This window comes from Pan paniscus, chromosome 20 (assembly GCF_029289425.2).
Source record: "Pan paniscus chromosome 20, NHGRI_mPanPan1-v2.0_pri, whole genome shotgun sequence".
Taxonomy (NCBI): Eukaryota; Metazoa; Chordata; class Mammalia; order Primates; family Hominidae; genus Pan; species Pan paniscus.
The window spans coordinates 21,773,216-21,797,961 of NC_073269.2; the positions used below are offsets into that span (position 1 = coordinate 21,773,216).

A 24,746-nucleotide genomic window follows, 5' to 3' on the forward strand; every position below is an offset into this window, starting at 1 on the left:
ATCCCAGGAACACACACCGCTGCCGTCTGCAGAACCTTCTGGTTGGTCCTGTGCAGCTCGAAGGTTTCCTGGTAGTCCAGGTTGGTGGAGGCCAGGGAGACAGTGAGGTTGATGCCTCCAGCATAGGACAAGATGGCATATTCAGCCAAGGCCTGCAGAGCCACGCAGGTGTCCTGGGGATGGAGGAGGAGACGGCCATCAACCCTGAGACTGAGTTGGCCAGTGGTCCCTCGACCCCTGTCTTGGAAGCCTAGCCTAAAACAGGCACCAACGGGGCTGGAATAGAGACTGGACCCAGTGCAGACACCCATGGCACTGGGGGCCTCAGGACAGCCAGGTTGGTGTGTCCCCAGAGGCAGAGGCTGGGCTCCCACAGAGGATCCAGGGGCATCTGTCCCTCACCCCCAACCCCTGCCCTCTTTGGGGCTCCATAAGGTGAGAAGGGGCCAGACTGCCTGGCCACCTCAGAGCTCAAAACAAGGACTGCAGGGACCCCACCCACCCAGCCCTGAGCCCCTCCCTCTGGCCCTGCCCGGCTCGCCTGAGTGGAGGAGAAGCCCCCAAGTGCATTTCGCTGCTGGGACAGCCACTTCACCACAGGCAGGGCGGCGGCCACGTCACCCAGCAGAGTGTAGGTCAGAAGGGCGTAGGCTGTCATTTCCACCTCGGCCGAGACCACTGCAATGGAAGAGGCCCACTGGGGACTTTTGACACAGGGACATGGACCCAGTGCATGGAGGTATGGCCAAGGCAGGCACCCGGGAGCTGGGGTGGCCAGTACCTGACTGAGAGACCCTGTCAGTGAAGCTCAAGAATGTGCCCTTGTCCACGTCCCAGGAGTTTGACAGGCTCCAGTGGGTGACCCCATCTGCAAGGAAAGGAGTGGTCAAGAGCTATAACCCACCCAGTGTGTAGCCTGGCATCCCATGGAGGGCATCCAAGCATGGGGTCTAAAGAAAAGGTATTGTGGGACCCCCAGTGGGAGAAGAGTATCAGGAGAAGACGGCTGGAACAGGAAGGGCCTTGGGGCTCCATCTCAGATCTGCAAACCTATGGCAGCCCCAGCCCTTCCTGTGCCCCTGGCAGACATCGTGAATCAATGGCTACCCAAACCTACCCCTGGCAGACATCACTAATCAAAGGCCACCCTCCCCTTCCTGGACACAGACATCACTAGTCAATAGCCTCCCTCCTGACCAGGTACTGATCCAGCCCCTGATGTTCCCACTTAGTGCCCAAGCAGCCACACTCGACTTGCAAAGGCTCAAAGATTCTGGCCAGGCGCAGTGGCTCACGCCTGTAATCCAAGCACTTTGGGAGGCTGAGGTGGGTGGATCACTTGAGGTCAGGAGTTCACGACCAGCCTGGCCAACATGGTGAAATCCCATCTCTACTAAAAATACAAAAATTAGCTGTGTGTGGTGGTGCACACCTGTAATCCTAGCTACTCAGGAGGCTGAGGCAGGAGAATTGCTTGAACCCAGAAGGCAGAGGTTGCAGTGAGCCAATACCAAGCCACTGCACTCCACACTCCAGCCTGGGTGACAGAGTGAGGCTGTCTCAATAAATAAATAAATACATAAATAAAAATAATAATTTAAAAAGAATGGCAAGGCACAGTGGCTCACGCCTGTAATCCCAGCACTTTGGGAAGCTGAGGCAGGCGGATCACCTGAGGTCAGGAGTTCAAGACCAGCCTGACTAACATGGAGAAACTCATCTCTACTAAAAAATACAAAAAATTAGCCGGGCATGGTGGTGCATGCCTGTAATCCTGGCTACTTGGGAGGCTGAGTTAGGAGATCACGCCATTGCACTCCAGCCTGGGCAACAAGAGCGAAACTCCGTTTCAAAAAAAAAAAAAAAAAAGAAAAGGAAAGAAAAGAAAAAGAAAAAGAAAAAGGCTCCAAGGATTCTGAGCTCGCATGAGGTGTAAAGACTCTCAAATCCAGAGAGAAACCAGCCCACCACCACCACCTCCCACTCCATCCCTGGATCCTCTTTAAACTTTTTTCTTTCGGAAGCAATGAAAACAATTCTTCAGGTGGCATCTTAATGACTTAAGCAGAGAAACCTGTCTGAGCCCCAGTGCAGCTGCTGGGGGTAGGGGTGGAGTGGGGAGGTCTGGGTGAAGTAGGAGGAGACTAAGTTTGGGGGCATTCTGAGAAAGTCAAAGCTCAGGGATTGGAGTCCCAGTGGGGTGATGATTTTGTAGGTGGGGAGACTGACAGCTCAAAAAAGCTTTCCAGGGCTCACGCAGCAAGTGGAGGGAAGGGTGGAAGCAAGACCCAACCCTCCCCTGTCTCCCAGCACCCCTGTCCTGGGATGATTTCCAGGAAGCCTGGCCAGAGGCAGGGGATGCGTTCTCTGCTGGGGATCCCTCTCTGAGAACTCCCCTTCCAGAGGGGTTGGCATCCCAGATTTCACAGGCAAGGAAAGTGATGCTTGGGGCTGGTGTGACTTGGACAAGCCACTTCCTCAAATAAAGTCACTAGCAGATGCGATAATGAATGAATACTATAATCAACAAAGCAATTGACAAAGAAGCAAAAGGCGTCTTGTCAGTTTCCCTTTCTCCTTCCTTCCTTCCTTCCTTCCTCTCCCTCCCTCCCTCTCTCTCTTCTCTCCCTTCCTTCCTTCTTTCCCTTTCTTTCTTTCTTTCTTTTTCTTTCTCTCTCTCTCTCTCTCCTTCCTTCCTTCCTCCCTTCCTTCCTTCTTTTCTTTCTCTTTCTTTCTAATGGCACTATCTCAGCTCACTGCAACCTCTGCCTCCTGGGTTCAAGCGATTCTTGTGCCTCAGCCTCCCGAGTAGCTGGGGTTATAGGCACCTGCCACCACACCCAGCTAATTTTTGTATTTTTAGGAGAGACAGGGTCTCACCATGTTGGCCCGGCTGGTCTCGAACTCCTGGCCTCAAGTGATCTGCCCAAAGTGCTGGAATTACAGGCGTGAGCCACCGTACCTGGCCGACTCATCAGTTTTTTGTTTTGTTTTGTTTTGTTTTTGAGACGGAGTCTTGCTCTGTTACCCAGGCTGGAGTGCAATGGCGCGATCTCTGCTCACTGCAACCTCCGCCTCCCAGGTTCAAGCGATTCTCCTGCCTCAGCCTCCTGAGTAGCTGGGACTACATGACTCGTCAGTTTTGATAAATATGTTCATGAGTTGTTTACCGGGCTCCACAGTGGGCTTCCCGACGCTGTGGCCTCTGGGGAGGGCCAGGGACACCTACCTCGCATGATGGCCAGGCTACAGAGCTTGCGCAGTGCCTCAGGGGCTACCGGGCTGCGGAGCAGGGTCAGTGCGTAGGTAGTCAGGGCACAGCTATAAGGGTCCATGGCCAGGGGCGCAGCAGACTCCAGGAAGTGCCTCGCTTTGTCAGTGGAGCCTCTCTCCTCCTGCAGGGTGGGGTGGGAAGGTGAAACCTGGGAGGCTGCTCTGCCCCCATCCCACCCACCCACTGGCTTCTGAGGCATCCCCGAGGAGAGCTCTGGGTGACTCATAGCCCCTTGCTTTGCATCCTTCTGTGGCTCTCACTGCCTGCAGACCCAATTTTCAAACCCCATCTCCTTTCTTTTCTTTCTTGCTTTTTTTTTTTTTTTTTTTTGGTAATAGGCTGGGCGCAGTGTAATCCCAGCACTTTGGGAGGCCAAGGTGGGTGGATCACCTGAGGTCAGGAGTTTGAGACCACCCTGGCCAACATGGTGAAACCCCATCTCTACTAAAAATACAAAAATTAGCTGGGCATGGTGGCGCATGCCTTTAATCCCAGCTACTTGGGAGGCTGAGGTAGGAGAACTGCTTGAACCAGGGAGCTGGAGGTTGCAGTGAGCCAATATCGCACCACTGCACTCCAGCCTGTCAACAGAGTGAGGCTCCGTCTCAAAAAAAAAAAAAAAATACAGACAGCATCTTACTCTGTTGCCCAGGCTGGAGTGCAGTGGCACGATCATAGCTCACTGAAACCTTCACTTCCTGGGCTTAAGCGATCCTCCCACCTTGACCTCCCCAGTAACTGGGACTACAGGTGCACACCAGCACGCCCAGCTAACATTTTATTTTTTGTAGAGATGGAGTCTCACTATGTTGCCCAGGCTGGTCACAAATTCTTGGGCTCAAGCGAGCCTCCCACCTTGGCTTCCCAAAGAGCTGGGATTACAGGAGCGAGCCACTGCCCCTGGCTCCCATTACCATTCTTGTAAGTTGGCACTCCTTTTTCCAAATGAGGTCTGGCCAGGATGCCCAAGTACATGGCAAATGAGCACAGTGATACTCTAGGGGAAGCAGGCAGATCCCTGGCCACCCTGTCCCACCCAGCCCCATGGCCAGGTCTTTGTTAAGACAGCTAGCTAAGGCCAGGTACAGTGGCTCATGCCTGTAATCCCAGCACTTTGGGAGGCCGAGGTGGGCAGATCACTTGAGGTCAGGAGTTCAAGACCAGCCTGGCCAACATGGTGAAATTCCATCTCTATTAAAAATACAAAAATTAGCCAGGCGTGGTGGCGGGCGCCTATAATCCAAGATATTCAGAAGGCTGAGGCAGGCACAAGAATCCCTTGAACCCGAGAGGCAGAGGTTGCAGTGAGCCGAGATTGCACCACCACACTCCAGCCTGGGCAACAGAGTGAGACCTCATCTAAAAAAAATAATAATAATAGAAATAAAAAGCTGGCTCCTAGACCTCCACAGCCCAGGCCCTCCCCAGCCTCCAGGCCTGGTCACCTCCTTAGAGAAGCCCACCAGCCCTGCTCATGCCTTCCCTAGAATGTGATCTGTTGGAAGACAGGGACCAAGTCCAGAATCTACTGATGGTTTTGGTTCAGAGAAGCTGCCCAATAATATTATGTGGAAGAAATGAGTGACCAGAAGCATTAACAAATTTAGCAATGGAACCAAAGTCTTCTGGTGGCCCAATAGAGGTATGGAGTTGAGCTAACTCTGCTTTCGGAACTGTCCTGGTCATAGAAAGAATGTTTCCAAAGCTTTCCATCCTTAGACCAGGACAAACGTGGGAACTGTCCCTAAGGTGTGACATTGAGTTACCCTTTGGGAGGCATGTGCCAGGGATGAACCCGGCTGACTAGCCAGACCCTAGGACTGGCCCTCACAAGTCCATTGCCTGGGGGTGGGGGAAGGTTGGACATCCCCATCCCAGGGGCAGGAACAGTGACATGGGAGTTAATCCAGGCCACGCGGGCCAGGACGGGTCTCAAGGACGCTGCGGAGACCACACCAAGCAGGGATGGACCAAGCCCGGCCCCAGCTGTGCAGATCCTCCCATTTACAGACAAGCGGATGCAACGGAACTCCAAGGGGTCAAGGTCATTTGCTGGTTGCCCCCCAGCTCATCTGATTCCAGCACAGGTGTAGCGGGTTGAACGGTGGCCCACCAAAAAGATATATTCCCTGGGACCTGTAAATGCTGACTTATTTAGGAAATGGGTCTTTGCAGATGTAATTAAGAGTCTTGAGATGAGATCACCTTGGATTAAGGTGGCCTCAAATCCAATGACAAATATCTTTAAAAAATTTTTTTTGGCTGGGCACAGTGGCTCACGCCTGTAATCCCAGCACTTTGTGAGGCCGAGGCGGGTGGATCACGAGATCAGGAGATCGAGACCATCCTGGCTAACATGGTGAAACCCCATTTCTACTAAAAATACAAAAAATTAGCTGGGTGTGGTGGCGGGCGCCTGTAGATCCAGCTACTCAGGAGGCTGAGGTGGAAGAATGGCATGAACCTGGGAGGCGGAGCTTGCAATGAGCCGAGATCGCGCCACTGTACTCCAGCCTGGGCAACAGAGCGAGACTCCATCTCAAAAAGGGAAAACAAACAAACAAACAAACCCATCTCTACTAAAAATACAAAAATAGCCAGGCATGGTGGCCCATGCCTGTAATCCCAGCTACTTGGGAGGCTGAAGCAGGAGAATCCTTGAACCCGGGAGGCAGAGGTTGCAGTGAACTGAGATCGCTCCATTGCACTCCAGCCTAGGCAATAAGAGCGAAACTTCGTCTCAAAAAAAAAAAAATTTGTATTAGAGACAGAGGTTTCACTGTTACTCAGTGTTACTCAGGCTGGAGTGTAGTGGCTATTCATAGGCACAATCCCACTGCTGATCAGCACGGGAGTTTTTGTTTGTTTTTAAAACAGTCTCATACTGTCACCCAGGCTGGAGTGCAGTGGTGCAATCTTAACTCACTGCAACCTCCACCTTCCAGGTTCAAGCGATTCTCCTGCCTCAGCCTCCCGAGTAGCTGGGATTACAGGCACGTGCCATGGTGCCTGGCTGATTTTTGTACTTTTAGTAGAGATAAGCTTTTGCCATATTGGCCAGGCTGGTCTCGAACTCCTGGACCCATGTGATCCACCTGCCTCAGCCTCCCAAAGTGCTGAGATTATAGGCATGAGCCACTGTGCTTGGTGTCCAATGACAAGCACCTTTAACTTTTTTTTTTTTTTGAGATGGAGTTTCACTCTTGTTGCCCATGCTGGAGTGCAATGGCGTGATCTCAGCTCACCACAATCTCCGCCTCCCAGGTTCAAGCGATTCTCCTGCCTCAGCCTCCCGAGTAGCTGGGATTACAGGCATGCGCCATCACACCCAGCTAATTTTTGTATTTTTAGTAGAGATGGGGTTTCTCCATGTTGGTCAGGCTGGTCTCGAACTCCCAACCTCAGGTGATCCGCCCGCCTCAGCCTCCCAAAGAGCTGGGATTACAGGCAGGAGCCACTGGGCCCGCCTTTTTTTTTTTTTTTTAATTAGTGACAGGTCTCACTATGTTGCCCAGGCTGGAGTGCAGTGGCTATTCATACGCACGATCTCCCTACTGATCAGCACAGGAGTTTTGACCCGCTCCATTTCTGAACTGGGCCAGTTCATCCCTCTTTGGACAAGTTGGTCATCCTGCTCTCAAGAGGTCACCATATTGATGCTGAACTTAGTGCAGACACTTGATTGGCGCAGTGCACTATAGCCCAGAATTCCTGGGTCAAGCGATCCTCCTGCCTCAGCCTCCCGAGTAGCTGGGACTACAGGAATGCCCTGCTGCACGTGGCAACAAGTGTTGTTTAAGAGACGAGAAGGGGAGAAGACAGAGGAGAAGGTCACATGCAGACAAAGGCAGGGGCTAGAGTGATGCAGCCACAAGCCAAAGAATGCCTGGGGTCCCTGGAAGCTGGAGGCAGCAAAGAAAGCTCTTCCCTTAGAGCCTGCAGAGGGAGCAAGGGCCTGCCAATGCCTTGATTTTGCACTTCTGGTCTCCAAAGCAATGAGAATGTATTTCTGTTGTTTTAAGCCACCCAGTTTGTGGCAATTTGTTATGGCAGCCACAGGAAATGAAGACAGCAGGTTTTGCCTCCTTTGGGGAATGATCTAAGACAGGGGTCCCCAACCTCCGGGTCACAGACTGGTACCAGTTGGTGGCCTGTTAGGAAGGGGCTGCACAGCAGGAGGTGAGTGACAGGTGAGCCAGCGAAGCTTCATCTGTATTTACAGCCACTCCCTATCGCTTGTATTACCAGCTGAGCTCCACCTCCCATCGGATCATCAGCAGCATTAGATTCTCGTGGGAGCATGAACCCTATTGTGAACTGTGAGCATGTGAGGCATTTGCTGGCAGACTCCTTTTTTTTGTTGTTCTTTTTTTTTTTTTTTTTTGAGACAGAGTCTGGCTTGGTTGCGCAGGCTGGAGTGCAGTGGCACGAGCTTGGCTCACTGCAACCTCTGCCTCCCAGGTTCAAGCGATTCTCCTGCCTCAGCCTCCCAAGTAGCTGGGACTTCAGGCATGCGCCACCACACCTGGCTAATTTTTGTATTTGTATTTTTATTTTATTTTATTTTTTGAGATAGAGTCTGGCACTCTCGCCTGGGCTGGAGTGCAGTGGCACCATCTTGGCTCACTGCAAGCTCTGCCTCCCGGGTTCACACCATTCTCCTGCCTCAGCCTCCTGAGTAGCTGGGACTACAGGCGCCTGCCACCATGCCCAGCTAATTTTTTGTATTTTTAGTAGAGACGGGGTTTCACCAGATTAGCCAGGATGGTCTCGATCTCCTGACCTTGTGATCCACCACCTCAGCCTCCCAAAGTGCTGGGATTACAGGCATGAGCCACCACGCCCAGACAATTTTTGTATTTTTAGTAGAGACAGGGTTTCATCATGTTGGCCAGGCTGGTCTCAAACTCCTGACTTCAAGTGATCTGCCTGCCTTGGCCTCCCAAAGTGCTGAGATTACAGGTGTGAACCACTGCACCCAGCTGGTTGCACACTCCTTATAAGAATCTAATGCCTGATGATCTGTCACTGTCTCCCATCACTCCAAGAAGGGACAGTCTAGTCGCAGGAAAACAAGCTCAGGGCTCCCACTGATTCTATATTATGGTGAGTTGTATAATTATTTCATTATATATTATAATGTAATAATAATAGAAATAAAGTGCATAATAAATGTAATGCTCTTGAATCTCCCAAAACTACCCACTCTTCCCCAGTCCATGGAACAATTGTCTTCCACAAAACTGGTCCCTTGTGCCAAAAAGGTTGGATACTGCTGATCTAAGAGACCAGAACTCAGAAGACCAGGAAGAATCAACTGCTGCCCTGCAGCAGTTGCCTTCAGGTTCAGAAGAGAAATAGGTTGGAAGGATATGGAGAAGGCAGAAAAAGATTCTTGGGAGAAGTGAAGTGACCTCAAGGGATAGGAAGGAGGTAGAGGGCCTGTTGAGTGTTCATTGAAGACATAAGGGAGGGCCAGGCATGGTGGCTTATGCCTGTAATCCCAGTACTTTGGGAGGCCAAGGCAGGAGGATCACCTGAGGTCAGGAGTTTGAGACCAGCCTGGCCAACATGGTGGAACCTGGTCTCTACTAAAAATACGAAAATTAGCCAGATGCAGTGGCACATGCCTGTAGTCCCAGCTACTCGGGAGTCTGAAGCTGCCATGCCATGGATCCCACCCTGCAAGGGGACTCACAGGCCTCACCCCAAGCCAAAGAGAATCACTTGAACCCAGGAGGCGGAGGTTGCAGTGAGCTGGAAAAAAAAAAGCCTCACCTCAAGATATGTGTCATAAAAGTGTACATATCTTGTTGTCCATAGTGATATGGACAATGAGAAGATTGGAAAGCTTCCAGAGGAGAGAACAAACCAGATACAAAGGATAGTACTCAGAATGACATCCGACTTCTCAGTGGAACACTGGAAACTAGAAGATGATAGAACATCATCAATTATTCTACAGGAAAACAATTTCCAACCTGGAATTCTATACCCAGCCCAGCTATCATACAGGGCCAGAATAAGAATATTTGCAGACATGCAACGTCTCAAAAAATGTGCCTCCCAAAACCCTTTCTCAGTAAAGGAGGGTAGCAATTGTGCAGCATCCTGGGTGCTGTCCATTCCAACTCGAGTGGGGGCCAAGGGCTCTGGCAGGGAAGTTTCCAGAAAAATGCATTTGGGAGGTGACATATTTGACCACTTCCATGGGAGATGTGGAGGAGGACTTCTGAGGTATGAGGGGGTGTCATGGAATATGTGTGATCTTCCTCAGAATTCATATGTTGAAGCTCTAACTCCTAATATGACGGTATTAGGAGTTGGGGACCTTTGAGAGATAATTAGGTTTAGATTGAGGTCATGAGGATGGGGCCTCCAAAATAATAGGATTAGTGTCCTTATATGAAGAGGAAGAGCACTAGAGCTCTCTCTCCACATGCACACACTAGGGAAACACCATGTGAACATACAGTGAGAAGGTGGCAGTCAACAAATCAGGAAGAGAGCCCTCACCAAGAACCAAATGTGCCTGTGCCTTGGTCTTGGACTTCCCATCCTCTAGAACTGTGCAAAATAAATGCCTATTGTTGAAGCCACTTACTCCATGGTATTTTGTTTCTGCAGCCCAAGCTAAGACAGGGGGTTAGGAATTCAGCATAAGAATTTGGTCAGGGGAGAACCAATTCAGCCCATAAGACAAGGCAAGGGGCCCTCTGGACATTGTGCATTGGGGGGGGGTGGTCTTAGGTCACAGCAAACCATAGACCCACTAGTTGTCTGGATTGTGAGACCAAGAATCCTGAGAAGTGCCCAAACTCATAATTTATCATGAGAGATTGTAAAATTGATGTAGGTATTAGGGAGGGCAGATTCTTCTCACTCAGGGCTGAGATCCATCGTGGAAGCCTTCTCTGCAGAGACTGTGCCATCCCCCACCCCAGGAAAGCCTCATAGAAGAGACTACGGCCCTCAAGTCTCTTGGGCCATCTAAGCCCCATCCAGTACCAACTGTCTCTGAATATCCTAACCCCTTTCCCTGCAAAAACATGCATGAGCCCAACATTTTGTAGGGTTCCCTGAAGCCAACCCTTGGGTCACTGGCCAGGAACCTGAACTAGCCTGAAATGATTCTCTGAAGGAGGTCTGGGGGCTGTGGACAGTCATGGGAGGCCCTGTACTCAGGGCACCTCCCCAGCCCCCAACCTGTGCCCAATTTCCCCCTAGTAGCATGGGAATCTCTCTCTCCTCTGCTCAGATTACAAGAAACTGGATGTAATGTGACCATTGTTGATGAAAAGCATGAAAAAGCCTCGATAATGAGCAGAAGGAGGGCAGGGAGGAAGAAATCAACCCTGGCATAAAGGAGGGAACCTTCCGTTTGCTCCTCCAGTGCCCAGCCCCGAGTCTCCCCAAACCCCTTCTGTACTCACCTCTGAGGCTGTGCCTGTTTCCAGGAGAGCAACCACCACGTAGGCTGTCAGCGGGACAGTGCCGTGGATCCCACCCTGCAAGGGGACTCACAGGCCTCACCCTAAGCCAAAGGAGACAGTCCACTTCCCCTCACTTCCCCCAGGCAGCTCCAGGGAGTAGGAACAGGCAGGTCAGGGCTGGGGCTCCGGGAGGAGGTGAGGGGCCCGGGAAGGAGGCTCAAGGGGCCACTCACCTGGATGTCCTTGTTCAGGACCCTGCCCACGGCCGGGAAGGAGCCATCAGCCTGCTGCTGCTGGATGATCCAGCTCTTGGCGGCAGCCAGCTCCCGGGGGTCTACGAAGATAAAGCTGCGAGCCTGTGCGAAGGACTTCAGGACAAAGGCTGTGAGCCTGAAAGAGGATAGGGTGTCAGCTGAGGGGTTGCAGAATGGTCAGCCCCCACATGCTGGCTGAGGGATTGCAGCAAGTTCCTGGCACCACCCCCGGCCTCCATTTCCTCATCTATAAGATGGGAGGGGTCCCATCTGTCCCCACAGGGCCGTCAGAGTGGAGGAGGGGGCACATTGCCCAGCACCCAGTGGGGCCTGAAGACGGAGCTCTCTCCTTCCTACCTGGACCTCTACCCTAGTGGCATTCAGGTCTGCTCCTTGCTCGGCACTCAAGGCCCTTCTGTGAGCTGGTCTAGCCCTGCCTGTCCTGCCATGTGAGGAAGACCCTTCTGGTTGCCGACCTCACAGCCATTTCTTGCTTGGTCCTTGCCAAAAGGCCCCTGATCTCATTCAGGGGCCAGCAGCCATGTGCCCTGGAGATCTGTGCTTCTCTGTGGTCCCAGCCAGCCAGTCACGGGCATTCCAGTTACTGGGCCTGGAAATGGCTTTGGAATGGGCATGTGATGCAATGCTGGGAGCAGCTGCAGCCATTTTGCCACCATGAGGGGCACGGCCATGTGCCGAGGGAGGGAATACCCAGGGATGGAAGGAAAAAAAACGAGCCCCAGTGCACTATGGGGCTGCTGAATTAGCCAACCATAGCACCTCCCCAGCCCTGCAGTGTGAGCTGATGTTCAGAATTGCTCTCCAGCCCGTTTTCTGTTGTTTTCAGCCAAAAACATCTCTGTTCTGTGGCCTGTCCCTCATCCACCCCATCTCCCTTGCCCTGCTTTTGCAGGTGCCACCCTGAGTAAGAGCTGGCAAGGCCAGGGAATGAATGCATGAACAAATGAAGGAGAGAAGCACAGGATGGAAGCCAGGAGGCCATGAGGGATGAAAACCAAAATTGTCAGGAGAGGAAACTTCGCAAATTCAGGGTCAATGAATAAGCTGTCTTCAAAATCAAGTGGCTCTAGGCTCTGTTTATATGAATCACAAAAATGGGATGCATTACCCTGCCCGCCTGCCTGCCTGCCTTCCTTCCTTCCTTCCCTCCCTCCCTCTTTCTTTCTTCTTTCTCTTTCTTTTCTTTCTTTTTCTTTCTTTCTCTTTCTCTCTCTCCTTCCTTTTTTTCTCTCTCTTTCTTTTCTTTCCTACTTTTCTTTCTTGATTTTCTTTCTTCTCTCTCTCTCCCTCCCTCCCTTCCTCTCTCTCTCTTGCTTTCTTGCTTTTCAAGACAGGGTCTTGCTCTGTCACCCAGGCTGGAGTGCAGTGGTGCAGTCCTAACTCACTGTAGCCTACAACTCCCAGCTCAAGCGATTCTCCCACTTCAGCCTCCCAAGTAGCTGGGACTACAGGCACGTGCCACGACATCCAGCGAATTTTTAAATTCTTTATAGAGATGAGGTCTTACTATGTTGCCCAGGCAGGTCTCGAACTCCTGGGCTCCAGCGATCCTCCCACAATGGCCTCCCAAAGTGGTGGGATTATAGGCATAAGCCACCATGCTCACTGCAGCCTCTGCCTCTCAGGTTCAAGCAATTCTCGTGCCTCAGCCTCCTGAGTAGCTGGGATTACAGCCTCCCGAGTAGCTGGGATTGCCACCATGCCCAGCTAATATTTTTGTATTTTTAGTAGAGACAGGGTTTCACCATGCTGGCCAGACTGATCTCAAACTCCTGACCTCAAGTGATCCTCCCACCTTGGCTTCCCAAAGTGCTGGGATTCAGGAGTTCAAGACCAGCCTGACTGACATGGCGAAACCCCATCTCCACTAAAAATAAAAAAAAATTAGCCAGGCGTGGTGGCGGGCACCTGTAATCCCAGCTACTCGGGAGGCTGAGGCAAGAGAATTGCTTGACCTCAGGAGGCGGAGGTTGCAGTGACCTGAGATTGCACCACTGCACTCTAGCCTGGGTGTCGGAATGAGACCCTGTCTCAGACAAAAAAGAATAAATAAATAAATAAATAGATAAAATAAAATAAAATATAGCCAAAGCTCATCCAGGCCGCTCTCCCTCTCAGGCACCTCAAATGCATCCTCTTCTTTCTATTCCCATGTTCCCTGGATCAGCTAGGAGACCCCATGGCTCCCAGGCCCATCCCCACCCCATTACCAGCTATGCACACTGCAACCAGGGGGAAACTCCATGCATTTTGGGCATGGCAGGGAAAGGAGGCAAGGACAGAACCAAGCCAACTGTGTGCTGGGAATTGTGGAATTCCCATGGTCTAGCATACTGTGCTCTCTACTTTTCCACTGTAAAATGCAAACAGGATAAATGTTATCAAGTGATAAAAAGAAATGAGCTCTCAGCCGGATTCAGTGGCCCATACTTGTAATCCTAACACCTTGGGAGGCTGAGGCAGGAGGATCAGTTGAGGCCAGGAGTTTGAAACCAGCCTGGGCAACATAGCGAGACCCTGTTATTCATAAACAAACACACAAATAAATAAAAAATGAGTGTGTGAGTGAACTCTAATGTAGATTATGAACCTTAGTTCATAACGTTTTGATGCCGGTCCATCAATTGCAACAAATACAGCACACTAATACAAGATGCCTATCACATGGGAAGCTGTGTATGGGGGTGTAGAGGTGTATGGGAACTCTGTTCTATTTACTCAATTTTTCTGGAAACCTAGAACTCTTCTAAAAAGTAAGATCTATGGCCGGGCGAGGTGGCTCATGCCAGCAGTGTTTCGGAGGCAGAGGTGGAGGATCGGCTGAGGCCAGGAGCTTGAGACCAGCCTGGGCAACACAGCAAGACTTGGTCTCTACTGAAATTCAAAAAAATTAGCTGGGCATGGTGGTGCATGCCTGTGGTCCCAGCTGCTTGCGGGGCTGAGGCGGAAAAATTGCTTGAGCCCAGAAAATCAAGGCTGCTATGAGCCCTGATCGTGCCACCGCACTCTAGCCTGGGAAACAGAGCGAGATCTTGTCTCAAAAAAAATTAGTTAAAATAAATAATAAAAAGTAAAGTCTAATGACTATCTGTTATCTGAAATGCTTGGAACCAGAAGAGTTTCAGATTTTGAATTTGGATTTTGGAATATTTGCATTTACAGGAATCCCTTGGTATCTGTGGGGGACTGGTTCCAGGACCCCCAAGGATACCGAAATCCACTGATGCTCAAGTCCCCGATATACGAGTGTGTAGTAGTTGCATATAACCAACACACATCCTCCCGTGAACTTTATTTTTTATTTTTATTTTTGAGACACAGTCTCACCCTGTTGCCCAGGCTGGAGTGCAGTGGCACAATCTCGGCTCACTGCAATCTCTGCCTCCAGGTTCAAGCAATTCTCCTGCCTCAGCCTCCCGAGTAGCTGGGACTACAGATGCCCACCACCATGCCCAGCTAATTTTAGTATTTTGAGTAGAGACGGGGTTTCGCCATGTTGGCCAGGCTGGTCTCGAACTCCTGACCTCAGGTGATCCGCCTACCTTGGCCTCCCAAAGTGCTGGGATTCCAAGCGTGAGCCACAGTGCCCGGCCCCTCCTGTGTACTTTAAAGCATGTCTTGGTTACTTAGAACATCTAATACAATGCCCACATGTCACTTCATTTGCATGAATTCAATATTGTACTCAGCATGCAGCAAATTCAACTTTTCATTTTTGGAACTTTGTGGAATTTTTAAAACTTTTTTTTTTTTTTTTTTTTTTTTTTTTTTAAGAGATGGAGTTTTGCTCTGTCACCCAGGCTGGAGTGCAGTGGCACAATCATAGCTCACTGCAGCCTTGAACTTCTGGGCTCAAGGGATCCTCCCACCTCAGCCTCCCCAGTAGTTGGGACTAAGGCATGTACCACCACGCCCAGCTTATTTTTAACATTTTTGCTGAGATGAGATCTTGCCATGTTTTTCAGGCTGGTCTCCGACTCCTGGCCTCAAACAATCTTCCCGATTCAGCTTCCCCAAAGTGCTGGGATGACAGGCACGTGCCATCACACCCAGACTCTTTTTTTTTTTTTTCTGAATAGTTTCGATCTCTAGTTGATTGAATCCTGTGGAACTCACAGATACGGAGGGCCACCTGTATACTTGGGCATCCCAAATCCAAGAAACCTGAAATGCTCCAATGAACATTTCCCTTGAGCATCAGGTTGGCACTAAAAGCATCTTGGAGCCCAGGCACGGTGGCTCACACCTGTAATCTCAGCACTTTGGGAGGCTGAGGTGGGCAGATCACCTGAGGTCAGGAATTCGAGACCAGCCTGGGCAACATGGTGAAATCCTGTCTCTATTAAAAATACAAAAATTAGCCAGGCATGGTGGCGAGTGCCTATAGTCCCAGCTACTCAGGAGGCTGAGGCAGGAGAATTGCTTGAACCCAGCAGGTGGAGGTTGCAGTGAGCCGAGATTATACCACTGAACTCCAGCTTGGGTGATAGGGTGAGACTCCATCTCAAAAAAAGAAAAAAAAAAGGAATAGAATAGAATGAGGCAGAAGTAACAGCCTGACTTGTAAGACCAAGTAACAAAAGGCGCTGTGGCATCCTTCCCGCTTTCTCTCTTGAATTGCTCACTGTGAGAGGAAGCCAGCCGCCATGTTGTAAGAACACTCAAGTAGTCCCTATGGAGAAGTCCACGTGGTGAGCAACTGAGGCCTCCTGCCAACAGCCATGTGAGGGAGCCAATTTGGAAACAAATCTTCCAGCCCCAGTAGAGCCTTCAGATGAAGACAGCAACAGCCAACACCTTGACTGCAACCTCAGCAAAGATCCCCAGGCAGAAACACCCAGCTAAGCTGCTCCTGAATTCCTGATCCATAAGAATTAATACATAATAAATAGAGATAATACGTTTGTTGTTTTAAATGGCTACATTTGGGGTCACTTGTTACACAGCAGTGGATAACTATTGCATCTCTCACAGGGTCTTTCTCCTGCACTGGGCAGCGAGGACCTTGGAGGTAGGAACCATGTGTTCCTTGTTCCCCCAAGATGAAGACCAGAGCCTAGCTCACTCAACAAATAAATGAATGAATGTGCATTGAGTACAAGGGAACCCATCTAGAACAGATCCCAAGTTTTCAGGCTCCCTGGCAGGATCTTGGAGTCTTCTGGTAAGTAGTTAGGGGAGGCGCTAACAGGATGGCACTGCACTGAGTGTACCACATGCTTATCCCATGGATCCAGGTTCTTAGAGGGATGTGTGGTAAGGAAACAGGCTCAGAGAGGTTGATCATCGGGTCTAAGGCCACACAGCTCACATGAGACAGAGCCGAGGTTTGTCCAGCTTCGGGGTGGGTGCTGCTGCCACTGCCCTGCGCTTACTGCCTCCTTGTCCTACAGGGTCCCCAGGAAGATGTCCATGTTTGGAGACCAACAGGAATGTTTCAGGAGGTGAGAGGGGACCTGGAAGCTGCTGACTTCCATGCACACAGTGAAATTTGATTTTTCAGCCGTGCGTGGTGGCTCACGCCTGTAATCCCAGCACTTTGGGAGGCCAAGGCGGGCGGATCACAAGGTCAGAAGATCGAGACCACCCTGGCTAACATGGTGAAACCCCGTCTCTATTAAAAATACAAAAAAATTAGCCGGGCGTGGTGGCGGGCGCCTGTATTCCCAGCTACTTGGGAGGCTGAGGCAGGAGAATGGCGTGAACCCAGGGGGCGGAGCTTGCAGTGTGCCGAGATGGCACTACTGCACTCCAGCCTGGGCGACAGAGCGAGACTCCGTCTCAAAAAAAACAAAAAGGAAATTTGATTTTTCTTGCTCATGCTGAGAGTTTAATCCCTGGAAGATGCTGAGGAGGTGTGTGCACACTGAGTGTCTAGGCCGGGCACAGTGGCTCACGCCTGTAAGCCCAGCACTTTAGGAGGCCAAGGCGGGCAGATCACCTGAGGTCAGGAGTTTGAGACCAGCCTGGCCAACATGGTGAAACCCCGTCCCTACTAAAAATACAAAAATTAGCTGGGCATGGTGGTGCGCACCTGTAATCCTAGCTACTCAGGAGGCTGAGGCAGGAGAATTGCTTGAACCTAGGAGATGGAGGTTGCAGTGACCCAAGATTGCGCCACTGCACTCCAGCCTGGGGAACAGAGTTAGACTCTATCTCAAAAAAAAAAAAAAAAAAAAAAAAAAGGTCCAATGCGTCACAACTTGCTAATCCTGGCTGGTGGAGGCCTCCTAGGGGCTGCTGGGGCTCAGCCAGCTTTTGGAGAGTGACTCAGTGGCTTTAGCTGTCCCTGGGGTGGGCGGGGCCTCTGCTTGCTAAGACGTGATTGGGGCCTTGCGTTATCAGCTGTCGGCAAGGCAGGGCCCTGGGACTAGAGCTGGGATAGTGTGGATGAGCTCCTGGGGCTGGGGGAGGCTGGGTGAGTCGCCAACCCTGGGCCCCTCTGGAGCTAGGTAAGTGATGCTGCCCATGGCAGGAAGTACTCAGCCACATGTCCCCACTCCCTGGGATCCTGGCACTGCGACTGTGCAGTGGACACTCTGTTAGACTAAAGACAGGGCAGTTTCCACGCTCACAGCTGCTGTCGGCACTACCAGGGTGGCAATCTCCGAGAAGGAGTCCGGCGATGGGTACAGGAGTTGGAAAGTGACTCACAGTCTCAGGTGAACCCCATGATGATGCCAAGAACTGCAATAGCCTGAGGATATCAGGAAAACAAGACCCAGGTGTGCCCGGCCTCCCAGGGGCCCTCCCTGCCCTGGTCACCTCCCTGCAGTTACCACAGAAACAAGATCCCAGGCTGCTCCTGCAGACAGCACACCCCAGCCTCAAGGTACTGGTCTGGCCTCTGACCCCTCTGCCCTGCCATCTCCTCCTGCTCCAGTCACCGCTATTCCTGAGTCCTGGGAGCTTCAGGAAGCCCAGGGCATCCAGGGCTCACTCCCAAGGGGCCAGAGAGCAGGGCATGGAGTCCTGCTCACTGTGGTAACAACAGCAGAAACAGGAATGGTTACGATCACCAGCTCTGCACTGGCCCCAAGCCCCAGCCTCTATCCCTGGAGCTGGGACCACCACAGTCTTTACTTCCCAGCTGTGTTCCCTGTCATCCGGGGATCAGGCGCCAAGTGATCTGGTCACACTGCATTGGATGTGAGGCCGTGGCGTCGGGCGGGGAGCCTCAGAGGCAATGCCCGGGGCAGTGGGGACTCACCACATGCTCCCCGATGCGTCCCGCTCCCCAAACGCGCTGTAGGAGCCATCCTGGCGCTTGTAGGTCAGCTGGCGCTGGTAGCCTGTGGGGCAAGCAGAGAGGACCCTGTCCTGTTGAGTGGCCTGGCCCAGGCCCGCCCCCAGGGACCTACACCACTCTGCCGTCCCCCACCCCGGATCTCCGAAGCCACACCACATGTGGGGTCCCTGGAATTGCCTCGAATCACATCCGGAGTCCTTGAAACTGCCATACACCCACATCTGGGGTCCCTGAAACTGCCCCATACCACATGTGGGGTTCTTGAAACTGCTTTATACCACATTTGGAGGCCCTAAAACTGCTCCACACCACATCTGGGCTCACTGAAACTGCCCTGTGTCACATCTGGGGTCCCTGAAACTGCCCCACACCACATCTGGGGTTCTTGAAACTGCCTCATACTACATCTGGAGTCCCTGGAACCGCAGCGCACCACATCTGGGGTCCCTGAAACTGCCCCACATCACATCTAGGGTTCTTGAAACTGTCTCATACCACATCTGGAGTCCCTGGAACTGCTCCACACCACACCTGGGGTCCCTGAAACTGCCCCGCACTACATCTGGGGTCCCTGGAACTGCCCCACACCACATCTGGGGTCTCTGAAACTGCTCCACACATCTGGGGTTCCTGAAACTGCCCCACACCACATCTGGGGTCCTTGAAACTACCCTATACCACATTGGGGGTCCCTGAAACTGCTCCACATCACATCGGGGATCCCTGGAACTACCCCACACCACATCTGAGGTCCTTGAAACTGCCCCACACTACATCTAGGGGGGCTGTAACCTCCAACTCATTCATCTTGTTTACTGACATTGCCCCTTTGTGACTACTGGTCACACACTGGCCTTCAGTCACTCCCAGGAGGTCAGCAAAACCACCATCTTGGGGCAGCGCCCTCTGTCCCCCACAGCCCTCTGTCCCCAGGTGTGGGGGCTGTTCCAACTGCTGGGGCAAGAGCTTGGGAAGCTCAGAGAACTGGAGGTGCCGGGGGCAGGGAACGGAGCAGGGAACGAGGAGGTGTGGTGAGAGGCTGGTGGGCCACAGGGGCCTCCAAGGCTGGGCTGAGAATGTGGTTTTCCTGCAAGGGCATAGGGAGCCATGGGTGGCGTGTGAGTAGGAGAAGAGTGTGAGGAGACATATAGAGCCAGTGGACCGTAGGGTCCGGACAGAAAGCTGGGGACAGGGGACCCTCCCAGTGTGCAATGATGAGTTTGGACCCAGTGGCAGCGACAGAGCTGAGGAGCCTTCCTGAGGTGAAGGCAGAGCTACTCAGCCAGACACAGCCTGTGAGGGAAAGAAGGACAAATCTGAGGGCACCACTGAGTGTGGTCTGAGCCTCAGGAAGGACAGGGCTGTGTCCACAGAGACAGGACTGGTGACAAAAGAAATTCTGTACTGGGTGGGTCCTCCCAAATTCACATCCACTTGGAACCCAAAAATGGGACCTTACTGGAAATAAAGATCTTTACAGATGTCATTAAGGTTAGGATCTCCAGATGAGAGCATCTTGGATTTATTTAGGGTGGGCCCTAAATCCAATGACAGGCATCCTTGTAAGAGAAAAGAGAGGCCGGGCACCGTGGCTTGCACCTGGAATCCCAGCACTTTGGGAGGCCAAGGTGAGAGGATCACTTGAGGCCGGGAGTTCAAGACCAGCCTGGACAACATAGCGGAACCCCATCTTTACAAAGAATTGGCTGGGCATGGTGGTGCACACCTGTAGTCCCAGCTACTCAGGAGGCTGAGGTGGGAGGCTCACTTGAGCCCAGGAGTTCAAGTCTGCAGTGAGCTATGATCGCACCATTGCACTCCGGCCTGGGTGACAGAGCGAGACCCTAGCTCTTAAAAAAAAAAAAAAGAAAGAAAAGAAAGAAAAGAAAGGGAATTAGCCACAGAGGTGACAGCCATGTGATTGTGAAGGCACAGAGCAGGCTGATCAGTCTATAAGCCAAGGAACACCTGGAGCCAGCAGACGCCAGGAGAGAGGCCTGGGACAGTCTCCTTCAGAGCCACCAGTAGGAACCAGCTCTGCGGACACCTTTATTTTTGACTTTTGGCCTCCAGAACTACGAGGAGATGACACATTTCTGTCGTTCTAAGCCACCCAGTTTGTGGCATTTTGTTGTGGCAGTTTTAGGAAATGAACACAAGTGGGTTTAGGGGGAAGATGGCGGGGGTTGATTTGGGGTTTGTTGAGTCTGAACTGCGAGTTGGCTGGATGCACACAGGGTCCGGCTGTCCCTGGAGGTGCAGGCTGTTATTCACGAGGAGGGCTCATTCAACTCTGGGTGGTGTTTAAGGACCTGAGCCTGGATGGATCCACCAGCTGGTGTCCACCCATCTCCCAGACCCTCACAAGTGCTAATCTGAGCCCCCAGGACCTGGCCTCAGTGGACTTGGCCTTCCTAGCTGTCCATGATCAGCCTTCAAGATGCCAGACTTTCAGTCTAGAGCAACCCCTGACTGTTTCTTCTTCTTTATTCTTTTTTATTTTTTACAGTTGGGGTCTCACTCTGTCACCCTGGCTGGAGTGCAGTGGCACAATCACAGTTCACTGCAGCCTCCAACTCCTGGGCCCAAGTGATCCTCCTGCCTCAGCCTCCTGAGCAGCTGGGACTACAGGGGTGTGCCACCATGTCTGGCTAACATTTTTTTTTTTTTTTGTAGAGACCGGGGTCTTGCTTTGTTGCCCAGGCTTGTCTCAAACTCCTGGGCTCAAGTGATCCTCCTGCCTCGGCCTCCCAAAGTGTTGGGATTACAGGCATCAGCCACTGTGCCTGGCCTTCTCTTTTATTTTCTAAATGTTATTTTTAATAATGCTGTTATATTATTATTGTTGTAAAAAAAATCCACACTTTAAAAAGATGCTTTTCCTCTCCCTGTATCTGAACAGCACCATCTCATCCTAACAGCCACAGACATCAGGCTCCTGCTGACAGTGACAAGATCAGGGCCACCCTGAATGGCCTCTTTTGCCCACTTCCTCCCCTTTGCTGCACCTGGTGTGTGGGCCACCTCCAGCGTGGTCTTCTCCACTGAAGGCTGAACCTGCCTCCCTTGCTCCCACCTCAACCCAGGCACTTTTTCCCCAATACCTTGTACTAGGTAGTCGGTGGTCTCTCTCTCCACCTCAGGGCTGAGCTGCTGGGTTTTCTGAAGATACTTCAAGACAAAGACGTTGGGCGCAAAGTGGATCATGTTCTGCTCTCCACAGCCAAAGGGCAGCCGCAGGAGGTTGTTGAGGTGGCTCAGGGTTGGCCCCATGACGTCCCCTGGTGGGAAGGAGAAGAGAGTTGAGTTGGGGGCTGTCCCAGTTCAGTAGAGAACAGGGACAGCTTTACCCAGGGATGGGAGACAGTGAGTGTCATGCAGTCAGCCACCCAACTGCCCTTTGGGACTGGCACCCTCTGCCTGCTCAGACCAGCTGGTGTCCTGTCTTTGGTGACAGTTTTACACACCTCCTTCTGTGTTCTTTAGTTTTAACTCAGGCTTTCTTTCTCTAGCTTTTCATTCTGTTCAATGCTTTTTCCCTCCCTGGCTTTTAAAATAGGTGCATTGAAGGCTATACATTGGCCTCTAAGTACAACTTTGGTTGCATCCTACAAATATTGGTATGTCTATACAATCATTCTCATTCCATTCTAGTCTTTCTAAAATATATATATTTTTTGAGATGGAGTCTCACTCCATCACCCAGGCTGGAGTATAGTGGCACAATCTCGGTTCACTGCAACCTCCGCCTCCCAGGTTCAAGCAACTCTCCTGCCTCAGCCTCCTGAGTAGCTGGGACTACAGGCGTGTGCCAGCACACCCAACTAATTTTTTATTTTTATTTTTTTAGTAGAGACAGGGTTTCATCATGTTGGCCAGGCTGGTCTTGAACTCCTGACCTCAGGTGATCCACCTGCCTCTGCCTCCCAAAGTGCCAGAATTACAGGTGTGATTCACTGCACCTGGTCCTAAAATATTCTTTCTAAAATATTCAGATTTTCTCTTTAACCAAGAGCACTTCAATTTTTAAAAAAAGTTTCTATATGTATGGAGTTGGAGGTGCATTTTTCAGTTTTCCCTCTTTAAAAAAAAATTATGGTTCTCCCATCCCCTTGACATTCCGTATTCCTCTTCTTGGCTTCCTGGTCTCAAATATTTCTGATGGACCCCCCTGGGACCCCCAATGTCCCCTGAACACACCTTCTTTCCTTCTTTATTTTATTTTATTTTATTTTATTTATTTTTAGATGGAATCTCACTCTGTCACCAGGCTGGACTGCAGTGGCATGATCTTGGCTCACTGCAACCTCCGCCTCCCAGGTTCAAGTGATTCTCCTGCCTCAGCCTCCCAAGTAGCTGGGATTACAGGCTTGTGCCACCACGCCCAGCTAATTTTTGTATTTTTAGAAGAGACGAGGTTTCACCATGTTGGCCAGGATGATCTCCATCTCTTGATCTCGTTATCCACCCGCCTCGGCCTCCCAAAGTGCTGGGATTACAGGCGTGAGCTACCGCACCTGGCCCCTTCTTTCTTTCTTTAGCCTCTCTGCATGTCTCACTGAGGCTGCCATTGCCCCTACAGCTCTTGTTGCACAAATAGCCTGGCTACTTTCTAGGCTCTAGGCTCCCCAGCTTTTTCTCCATCTGCTGTGTCACTGAAGGCACTGGCACACAGATCCCAGACGTCACCTCCTCTCCATTCCTGCCTCTCTGCTTCTTCTCCTATCTCATTCAGTTCCATCTTAGTCACTCAGCCCCACATCCACTCTGACTTGCTCTCGTGCCTCAGGAATTGTAAACTTGAAATTCCTCTGATCTGGCCACAACCACCTACCTGCCTGAGTCCCAGGGCCTCCACCCTCTGATGTCAGAGAGAGCCTCGACACCCTCATTTGGGTCTGTCCATCTCCTTCCGGCCTCTCACCCTCTCCTCCCTGGCTCAGGCCCATCCCAAACTCTCACCACCCTTCTGCCCAACTCCTAGCCCTGGATCAGTCACAGCCCCTCCAGCATCTGGGCTACTAGAGGCATCCTGATATGGTTTGGCTGTGTCCCCAACCAAATCTTGTCTTGAATTGTAGCTCCCATAATTCCCACATGTTGTGGGAAGGACTCAGTGGGAGATAACTGAATTATGGGGGTGGCTTCCCCATACTGTTCTCGCAGTAGTGAATAAGTCTTACGAGATCTGATGGTTTTATAAGGCGAAACCCCTTTCACTTGGCTCTCATTCTCCCTGGGACCATGTAAGACGTACCTTTCGCCTTCCACCATGATTGTGAGGCCTCCCCAGCCACGTGAAACTGTGAGTCAATTAAACCTCTTTTTCTTTATAAATTACCCAGTCTTGGGTATGTCTTTATCAGCAGCATGAAAACAGACTAATACACATCCCAACCCTACAGACCCCCTAAGGCTGCTTCCAATGTCCCTAGTCAGAGCCTCTCACCCCTACTCAGCAACTGCTCCGGACGCCTGCCCCATCACCAAGACCCCCCAGGCCTCCATCCTGCACTGCATATCTGGCTGACTTATTCAGGTATTTGTGTTTTCTTGGATCTTGTCCTTGGCCCACTGCCCTCATAGGGTTCACTGCAGGTTCTTAGGGGTCACCCTACCCTGACCTCTGCATAAGGTTTAGACTTGGGGGGCTCTAGATCTGCCATCTCACCTGGACTAGGAGTCCCTCAAGGGTGGGGTTGGGATCAGCTCTTGGGCTGCCTCAATGTCCAGCACATGGATGGGCATAGAGAAGGCACTGGAAGCTGCTTGTCAGGTGAGTGGGTGTATGGGTGGACGCCCCAAGACACAGGTCCCCAGCAAAGCCCAGCTTGAGACTAAGCCTGGAGTCTCAACCTCGGCTCTTGCCCCCTGACCTCTCCAAGCCAGGCTGTGGGACAGACGCACCGATGATGGAGGCGGTGGCTCGCTCAGACCCAGGGATGGCGCCGTGTGGGACCCCCAGGGTGAAGGCCTCGCTGTAGCTCTCGTCCACCTCCATCTTCCTCCAGATTCGGAATTCACCCATGGAGCCCCAGCCGGTGGAAAAGCCAATGAACTGGACCTCTGGTGGCCTCGGGAGGGTCCAGGCCACAATGACAGACTCATTGGACGGCTCTGGACCATGGCCAACCTGGAAAAAGAAACCAAGGCTGCTGGACGCTGGCAGGAAGCAGGCAGTAGGCACTCAGGTGGCAGTGACACCAGCTTTGTGGCCAGGGTCAGAGGCCTCAGCCATGCTCACAGTGCAAGGAAGGGTCTTCGGGGAGTCAGAGGTGAGAGAAATCAGGTTACCCCATCCATTAAACAGCCAACAGAAACATAAGGCATGGCATCTGCAGGTTCCAAAGTCATTGGGCTCCTTGGAACCTCTGGACCTTTGCACATGCTATTGCTCTGCCTAGAGAACCTACTCTGCTTCCATTTTGCCTAGCGAACTCCTATTCATACTTCAAAACCTACTTTGGTTACGTTCTTCCTCTAGGAAGCAGTATTAGCTTCCTGTGTTGGGAAGC

At 51.6% G+C, this 24,746-nt stretch overlaps 1 protein-coding gene across 6 annotated transcripts in view; it reads right to left on the minus strand.

Moving 5' to 3' along the window:
- Window positions 1–24,746, minus strand: part of CPAMD8 (C3 and PZP like alpha-2-macroglobulin domain containing 8) — a 133,840-nt gene that overhangs the window by 10,616 nt on the left and 98,478 nt on the right. For all 6 annotated transcript variants that reach the window (XM_003813600.7, XM_063599994.1, XM_063599997.1 and 3 more), the window contains 9 exons: window positions 24,139–24,364; window positions 21,336–21,512; window positions 18,193–18,274; window positions 10,941–11,097; window positions 10,708–10,782; window positions 3,230–3,395; window positions 782–868; window positions 542–678; window positions 18–173 (listed from right to left, as the gene is read on the minus strand). In XM_003813600.7, coding sequence (XP_003813648.5) covers window positions 18–173; window positions 542–678; window positions 782–868; window positions 3,230–3,395; window positions 10,708–10,782; window positions 10,941–11,097; window positions 18,193–18,274; window positions 21,336–21,512; window positions 24,139–24,364 — 1,263 coding nt within the window. The remainder of the gene's footprint in view (window positions 1–17; window positions 174–541; window positions 679–781; window positions 869–3,229; window positions 3,396–10,707; window positions 10,783–10,940; window positions 11,098–18,192; window positions 18,275–21,335; window positions 21,513–24,138; window positions 24,365–24,746) is intronic.